Source organism: Triticum urartu, chromosome 7 (genome assembly GCF_003073215.2).
Source record: "Triticum urartu cultivar G1812 chromosome 7, Tu2.1, whole genome shotgun sequence".
Lineage (NCBI taxonomy): Eukaryota > Viridiplantae > Streptophyta > Magnoliopsida > Poales > Poaceae > Triticum > Triticum urartu.
Genome location: NC_053028.1, coordinates 129,076,862 through 129,086,395, shown reverse-complemented (window position 1 = coordinate 129,086,395; position 9,534 = coordinate 129,076,862). Strand labels below are relative to the sequence as shown.

Sequence of the window (9,534 nt, the reverse complement as noted above, 5' to 3'; positions counted from 1 at the left end):
GGCAGCCGGTCAACACGACCGGCGGACGAACCCTAGGTGCGGGCGGCGCGGTCCCTGGCGGTGGTCATGTAGACCGACCGCCCCGGGGGCGACGCGCGGGTGCGGAAGCGGCGACGGCTAGGGTTTAAGATCGACTTGCGATAAATACCATATTAGAAGGGAGAGAGAGGTTGGTGGAATAGTTCGTTATATTGCTTGAGCCTCGTGAGCATATATATAAAAATACAATCATCTACTTGAAGTACAAGACAAGCCAGAACAAATCATAATCCATCCCATCTTTCCTAATAAACATTATACTCAACAACTACACTAATATAAAAAAAACATGAATATATGATGAGACGGGGGAGTAGCTATCATTCGTATGGCCCCCGCTAGAGTTGCTATAGTGTTGCAGGTAATGCCTGACACGGGTGGCATTTTTTTCTCAAGAATGAACGGACAGAAGAGCTTGTACATAAAGTATGACGTTCTTTTGTTGCCATTATGCACACGCTTTAGGTTCTAGCCTCTAGAATACACATTTGCTGCGTCACCGCTTATTGTCACACCAAACTTCTGGTACTTTATTAAGACATAATATATTTTGTTTTATTAAGACCCCGCCACCTACCGTTGAAAGCAAGGGACAGAGCATCATTCGAGCAGAGCTCACATCACAAGCAAGAAACAGAGCAAACAAAGCTTAGGTGCGCTTGTCATAGATTCCATCGCATAGCTTCATACTCCGTATATTGCACCACCGCTTCATAGCTGTCGATCGAAGCACATCCGCAACCGGTCGAGACAAGATGGCCACGAAGGAGCCGATCCCGCTGCTGACGCCCCACAAGATGGGCCAGTTCGAGCTCTCCCACCGGGTGGTGCTCGCGCCGCTCACGCGCTGCCGCTCCTACACCAACGTGCCGCAGCCGCACGCGGCGTTGCACTACTCGCAGCGGGCGACAAAGGGCGGCCTGCTCATCGCCGAGGCCACCGGCGTCTCCGCCACCGCCCAGGGGTTTCCTGATACCCCTGGCATCTGGACGCAGCAGCAGGTCAACGCTTGGAAACCCATCGTTGATGCCGTCCACTCCAAGGGCGCTCTGTTCTTCTGCCAGATTTGGCACGCCGGAAGGGTCTCCTCAAACGGTAAGTTAGGAGTTCATGGCATTTTGTGCTGATGAATTGTACTCCTTCCGTAAACTAATATAAAAACGTTTAGAATACTAAAATAGTGATCTAAATGCTCTTATATTAGTTTACAGAGGAAGTACTGAGTACCGTGACAATTTTTTTACCTGATCCTGCGATTTATTTGTGGCTACTAATTTTGGGCCTTGCTTACACCGCAAATAAAACAGAGTTCCAGCCGGATGGGCATGCGCCGATCTCCAGCACCGACAAGCAGATACCGCCTGATGCTGAGTCCGGCATGGTCTACTCCAAGCCTCGACGGCTTCATACAGACGAGGTACCGTTGATCGTAGACGATTTCAGACGGGCCGCTCGGAATGTCATTGAGGCGGGATTCGATGGTGTCGAGATCCACGGAGCACATGGGTTTCTCTTGGAGCAGTTCATGAAAGATAGCTCAAACGACCGTACTGACAGGTATGGTGGCAGCCTTGAGAACCGATGCCGCTTTGCCGTGGAGGTGATTGATGCTATCGTCCATGAGATTGGCGCGGATCGTGTCGGAATCAGGTTGTCTCCGTTCACCGACTACATGGATTGCTTCGATTCTAATCCACATGTGCTCGGTACCTACATGGTACAACAACTCAATAAGCACAAAGAGTTTCTTTATTGCCACATGGTAGAGCCTCACACGACCATTGTGGATGGTCGCATGCAGATACCCCATGGGCTATTGCCCTTTAGGAAAGCATTTAATGGCACTTTTATTGCCGCGGGAGGGTATGATCGAGAGGAAGGCAACAAAGTGGTGATTGATGGTTATACAGATCTCGTTGCCTATGGGAGGCTATTTCTTGCTAATCCGGATTTGCCTAAGAGATTCGAGCTAGATGTCCCCTTGAACAAGTATGACCGGTCCACCTTCTACACGCAGGATCCTGTCATTGGTTACACAGATTATCCTTTCCTTGATGACTCAAATACAGAGTAGTTCATTCACCCAACTTCAATTACTTATGTGGTTCACTTATGTAGTATGCAATGATTTATTCAATATGTGAGTTCACACATGTGCATTGTATAATTTTCACAAATAATTTATTTTTGTTTTCCACTGTAATGCCAAAATATAGGGATATTCATCTCGTGACAAATTTTCGTACGCATTTGTTTTTATTTTGGTACAAGGGTGGATTCAAATTTTTCTTCATTTTGAAAATAAACCCGAGAGATATGCGGTTGTAGCATGTAATGGTTTCACTCACTCATTCAAATTGTTCTCATTATTTAGGTTTTTGAAGTGGTGGCTTTGGATAAACTCATCCATATTCATTGGGATTGATCACTGACGGTAGGTAGAGGAAGGAGGGGCATTGGGCTTGGCCACCGATGGCGTAAGCACTTCCGTAGCGGTAGCGACACCAATAGGGCCTCTCGATTCCCATATTTCTTCCATCACTCGATCAATTATTTCTTGAACATTGATGCATTGCTTAGCTAGAAATCTCTAGTTAGGTCCCCGTAGCTATACATCTTCTCATCTTGGGAGGAGGCACCGACCATTGGGTCAAATAGCTCATTGGACTTAAGTACCACTTTCTCCCGTCACGAATCATCTAGTCTAGGGCAGTTAAACCACCAGATAGTTCACGAGCCTCTGATATCAATTGAAAAAATCAAGATGGACCTAGAGAGGATAAATAGGTATAATTAAAAATTTTAATTACTATATTAGCAATTTTATGAAAGTGTAGGATATAAATGTGAGCCTAACAATTGCTACTCCATCTATCCCAGTGGATAAGTCACATTAGGAGGTGCAACACGACCTGGGTGCAAGCATATTGAAGGAGAAGGAGAAACTGGACCGGTCCTCCTTCAAATCAAAGTTCTGATTTCTCTCTTATAAACGCAACATCATTCACAGCAGTTAAGATGATGTCATTTTAGCTACCCCATGCAGGCATTGCCGGATGTTCGCAACCAGTACTGACGTGTCCGCTTGCCTTTTATGATAGCGCAGTCCACTCTGGAGCCGTTTGTACCCAGGTGCACTCCGCCACCCTGTCGACGACCTCCACAGCGGCTACCACGCCCTACAGGTGTTCGATCAAATGTCATTGAGCTTATTTTCGGACCATGTCGTTTTTGCAGAGTACAAAGGATGGCGGGGCACTCGACCATGGATGATGAGTTGTTGTGCGATGCGTGGTTAGCCGTATCCATGGATTTCGTAGGCAGGAGCAGAGAGAGGACTTTCTGGCAGCAAGTGCACGAATCATTTCACGAATAAAAGCACATTGCGCCCTATGACATGCACATCATCCATGATCGCAATGTGAGGTCGTTATCATATCAATGGTACACCATCCGGCCCATGATCACCAAGTTTTGTCACATAGTTGCTCAGCTGGAGGCAAGGTGGCCATTGCAGGCGGCAAAGGAGGAGATCGCAAGCTTGACTTCTTCTTCCTCTACTTGTTGATTGAATCATTCATGCACTCAATGTTGCTCTACACATTGTGTAGCCCGTACGCGCTAACGTGATGTACCACAAGATAGAGGGACGACCATTTACGTACACACATTGTTAGATGAAGATGAAGGGGCAGTATGTGTCGGATGACATGACCCATCAAAAAACTTATTGGGCATCGAATTTGGGACACTGGACTTATATGCATGCTATGTATGAATGATTTTATGCTATTTTCTTTTTGAAATTTGATGAATATCAGCCGGTTTGCATGAATTTCGTCCACTAAGTTGAAACTTGGCTTGAAATGTATGTGGACAACGTTCAATGGCGGTCTCCAACTTCCGTGTCCGCGGACGGATCCGAGAAAAAATTTGCGGGCCACCGTTGGAGATGCCCTTATTACATCCATTTTTTTGCGGGAAACTGTCGACCTATTCATCTCCAATCATGGCAGTATAACGAACACCAGAAATAATAAAAATTACATCAAGATTCATAGACCACCTAGCGACGACTACGCGCACTGAAGTGAGCCAAGGCGCGCCGCCGTCATCGCCCCTCCCTCGTCGTAGTCGGACACAACTTGTTGTAGTAGACAGTCGGAAAGTCGTCATGCTAAAGCCCCATAGAACCAACACACCAGAATAATAACCACAATAAGGTCTTATGTTGTGGGGCGGAGGGAGTATACTTTCAGTGACTTTGTAAAAGTGTGATCGATGAGCTAGCTTTGTGTCTCATTTTTTGTTTGACACACGTATTTTTGTTTGAAGTGCACATGAGGGATATTATTGTGCTTCTTATACTGATCTGCAATTTACCATAACTTTTCGCATCCCCATACCGTGGTCTGAGAAAGATAACTTTGTAACGTACTCCGTATAAACTAACGTTAACCTTGTGGTCTGTAGTGTTAGAAGGGAGAGAGAGATTTTGGTGGAATATGATTCGTTGTATTGCTTGAGTCTCGTGGACATATATATAGGAGTACATTAGGAAATATGCATGTGCGTTGCAACGGGAGAAAAATAATATCTCAGCATTCCTCACATCCCCGCACACACTCTTCCACATCCTTTATGTGAACACAACGCGTGATCTATATTGTCGCTTATTCTCCTTCCTGACATCGTCGACGGTGATAGTTCAACCTTTTGTCGGTGGAACGATGTGGGCGGCGACCGTCAATAATGGAAGGAGATAGTCAGCATTAGTGCTCGGCCGCGTCGGTTAGGTGTCATCGGCTAGCGCCTCGCCTATAGTCACCTCCTCCGTCACCCAAACTATTGTCGGTGTTGCAATTTGCAAGTAAGTCTGCTACAAAAATTATAAACCTAGGCATGATATAAAATAGTCATATACATTGTTTCTGACCACTTGTTTTTTGAGAAATCGTCGAACGTTCGAAAATAAAGGTCGGACTTCAAAGAGCTACATAAATTAAATCATATAAAAATAACATGTCAGCATTCCCCACATCTCCAAACACATTGTTCCACATCCTTTATGTGAACACAACGCACGATCTATATTGTCGCTTATCCTCTTTTCTGCCATCGTCGGCTCGCAAGATCTAGATAATAGTAGGGTTGGTCGGCGTGGTGGCGACCACCCAACTGGTGCCTCTTTTTCCTCCGGGTCCGCCTCCATCTCAGAGTTGTGGTTGCGTCCTTATTTGGTTGCTACGCAGCGACCTTCAAGGCACAGTTGCTTTGACCACACTCTCCTACGACGATGTAACCGGATGGCTTACTAATTGCAGTGCATAAATTTTGTTTGATTGGCATAATTAGCACATAACCAGGCATGAATGTCCCTTTATTATCAGGGTTTATTCTCTTCGGCTAACTTTGCGCTCACGTACCCACAATTTTTTTATTAATTAGAGCAAAACCAGCATATTTTCTTCTATTAGCATGTGCCCACAATTTTTTCAATTATAGGCTATAGCCGACCAGCATATTGTCTTTTATTGACACGTACGAGTTACCTCCGGCAATAATTTATGGAGTACCACGTTTTGCACATGATTCTCGAGACAACTTCCTTATTCTCACACAACTTTTTTATTTCCAGACAACTTAACAACATAAAAAAACTGGTGTGATTTAGTATAAAATTCCAAGGTGGGACTATTTCTATCATAACTGCAAGCTAGCTGAGTTGGCTTTCTCCGTTGACACAATAGGGAAGGTTCATGTTCAATCCCATCGCGTCCTTAATTTTTTGCTGCTTGTGAGCGCGACAGAAAAAGAAATGCGTGGTAGGCCCAGTTGGGGATAAGCCAAAAAAATGGGAACTACGTGTGGAATGGTTGAAACTAAATCTATACGTATATTTTTGCTTTTCTTGGGGCAGCTGCGTGGAGCTAGTATATGACGCTAGTTGCGTCAAATAGTGTGTGGAACGCACAACCAATCGTGTCTGGACCAGCTAGTGGCAGGCACCGAAATGACCTTTGGTTGCAAGGCACGAGTAATAATTCAGAAAAATGAAGGGTTGAACGATCAAACACATGATCTTAAAGACTCGACCACGTGCTGCTAGCCATGACAACAAATACCTACTGCTAACCAATGGCCAGCGCGAATATTTAAGAACATACTGCAATGTCAGATTTATAAAAAGATAGATTTTCTTAAAAAATATGAATTGCCGAATATTCTTGGAAAGTGAATATGTTTTGAAATTAGGAATAATGTTTTCCATATTCGTCCATTTTTAAAAAAATGATTCTTTTAAACGACATCATTTTCTGAAGACATGAGCTTTTTATGAAAACACAAACATTTTTTAAGTTGTGACTGACTTTTGAAAATGGAACATGTTTTGAATATCTAGAACAATTTTATAAAACGTATTTTTAAACGCGAACATTATTTTAAATTTGTGAATATTTTACTAAAACAAATATTTTTCAAATTTGAAATATGTTTTAAACTTATTTTTTTCAAAATCCAAACCATTTTTGAAAACACAAACAGTTTTTGGGAAAAAATTGAATATGTTCTGAATTTCAAAAACAATTTCGAACGAGATTTTTTTTAAAACATTCATAAAAACAGGAACACAATATTGTAAGTCTGAACATTTTTGAAAAATTTGAAAAATATAATTTTCTTAACTTTATTTCAATTTTTTTGAAGAAATAAGGTAAAAAAATATTTGGAAGGAATAACGTAACGGGCCGGCACAGTTTGGGCGTCCTGTGCAAATCTCGGACTATCTGCCGCACAGGGCGTCAAATACAGTTTTTCAGCTTCTTGTGGAGGCAAATAACTGGGCTGGCTTGGCTGGGCCACAGCGTGTGCAGCCGAAGTACAAATATCTGGGTTGCTAATAAAAAACAGACGGACGCACAAAAATTTAGTACCAACTCGTATAGAAAAATAAATTTAATGGTGAACGGATGGAAACATTAGTTTCAATTTTTGAACAAATCGTTAAAACCAGAATATTATTCGAATTTGGAACAATTTTGAAAAATACAAAGATGTTTTAAAACATGAGAATAATTTTTAAATTTGAACAAATTTGGCTCGACAGAACTAAAATGAAATTCTATTTTTTTTAAAATAGGAAAACATTTTGTAATTCATAGTTTTTTATGACATTTGAATAAAAATTGCAATTACGATCTTTTTAAAAAATCTTGAAGTTTAGAAAAATGTAAAAAATAGACTTAGAATGGGGAAAAAGAGAAATTAAAAAATGAAAGAGAACGCAGAAAAAAGTGGGCCGCCATGTCTTGGGCGCTCTGTGTGTAGCTTAAACTATTTGCCGCACCGTGCAGGTAATATGATTTATTTTATTGCTGCTTGGGCAGGAAAACACGGGCTGAATTTACTGGGCCATAACGCGCGCGGCCCACTACGAAATTCTGCACAAATCGTCTTTCTTTGCTAACAAACGATCGTTCAAAAGTTTAGTACCACCTCGGATAGAAAAAAAAATCTTTCAGCGATGAACGGATGAAAAAATTGGAGAAACGCACATTGCTTTATTAGTAGGTATAGATATATAATAGATATAGATATAGAAATTTAACGGTGAACAAATGGAAACATTAGTTTCAATTTTTGAAGAAATCGTTAAAACCAGAATATTATTCGAATTTGGAACAATTTTGAAAAATACAAAGATGTTTTAAAACATGAGAATAATTTTATAAATTTGAACAAATTTGGCACGACGGAACTAAAATTAAATTCCAAACATTTTTTAAAATAGGAAAACATTTTGTAATTCGTAGCATTTTATGACATTTGAATAAAAATTGCAATTACAAACTTTTTTAAAATCTCGAAGTTTAGAAAAATGTAAAAAAATAGACTTGGAATGGGGAAAAAGAGAAAATAAAAAGAGAAAGAAATAGAAATATAAAAAATGAAAGAGAACGCAGAAAAAAGTGGGCCCGTATCTTATGAACATTATCATTAACATTATCACTAGTTTCAGGTTCATTACCAGATTGAGTTTCAGCATCAGAAATAGAAATATCATTTGGATTCTCAGGTGTTTCAGTAATAGGTTCACTAGAAGCATGCACAGTCCTATCATTTTTTTCTTTTTAGACGAACTAGGTGCATATATATTATTTGTCTGAGAATCTTGCTTAATTTTCTTGGGATACAAAGGTTCCCGAGTCATTCTACCACCTATAGTCATAACTCTAACAGCATTATCATTATCTTTACTATTCAATTCATTGAGCAAATCATTTTGAGCTTTAAATACTTGTTCTACTTGAGTGGTAACCATAGAAGTATGTTTACTAATAAGTTTAAGTTCACCTTTGACATTAGCCATATAATCACCCAAGTGTTCAAGCATATTTGAATTGTATTTCCATTGTCTAACAAAATAAGCATTAAAGTCTTCTTGCTTAGCCATAAATTTATCAAACTCATCTAAACATGGGCTAACAAATTTAGTAAATTAGATTTCAGCTTTATCATATCTATAGAAAGAATTTACCTTTACTACCTGTGTTGGGTTATCAAGACCATGAGTTTCTTCAATAGGTAATGGATTAAGATTATATGTTTCTTCAACAGGCGGTAAATTCAGACCATGTATTTCTTCAATAGGAGGTAAATTCTTAACATCTTCAGCTTTAATACATTTTTCTTTCATAGATTTCTTTGCCTCTTGCATATCTTCAGGACTGAGAAATAGAATACCCCTCTTCTTCGGAGTTGGTTTAGGAATAGGTTCAGGAATTGGCTTCGGAGGTGTCCAATTATTTTCATTTGTCAACATATTATTCAATAGAATTTCAGCTTCATCCAGTGTTCTTTCGTGCAAAGAATGCCGTGGTCGATGTCGAGTCAGGGTGGCCGGTGTCGAGGAAGTCGTCGTGGAGCCGCGGGCGCATGGAGGCGCCGAGTTAGCATGGGCGCAATGGTGTCAAAGTAGTGGTGCGCCGGGAAGAAAATGTGGTTGTAGACGCGTCATGGCGGGTTTGCCAAGCCCGGGGACACATCATGGACGAAGGCACGCACCGGTGTTGCCAGCACCGGGCATGCGTAGACGGACGAAGACGAAGTTGACGAAGCGCCGAGCAGCCTTGCCAGGCCCGGGGACACGTCGTGGATGAAGGCACGCATCAGTGTTACTAGCACCGGGCATGCGTAGACGAGGGACCTACACGAGCTGTACGCCATGTCGGAGAAGTCAAAGGGGCCAGCAGAGAAGAACTCGATGACGATTGCGGCATCCATTCGCGCGGGGCCGATGTCACCAACGGTGGTCAGAGTAGAAGAAGTGGTCGGGGTAGATGATGGCGACGCTGGCGACGTGCTGGTGCTTGGACGAAGACGAAGGGGGTGGACGGACGGCAGCGGCGGTTAGCGGCAGCGGCGGCCAAAGAAGAGCAGCGGCGGCGGCGTGACAGCGGCGACGTTGGCTAGGTTAGGAGTGCGGCGACGGTG

The 9,534-nt window shown here is 42.1% G+C and overlaps 1 protein-coding gene across 1 annotated transcript; it reads left to right on the top strand.

Moving 5' to 3' along the window:
* Positions 1–615: 615 nt before the first annotated feature.
* LOC125524149 (12-oxophytodienoate reductase 1-like) lies at positions 616–2,276 on the top strand. Its single transcript, XM_048689221.1, has 2 exons — positions 616–1,134; positions 1,347–2,276. The coding sequence occupies exons 1-2, from the start codon at positions 795–797 to the stop codon at positions 2,111–2,113; spliced, it is 1,107 nt and encodes a 368-aa protein (XP_048545178.1). The 5' UTR covers positions 616–794; the 3' UTR covers positions 2,114–2,276.
* Positions 2,277–9,534: the final 7,258 nt, after the last annotated feature.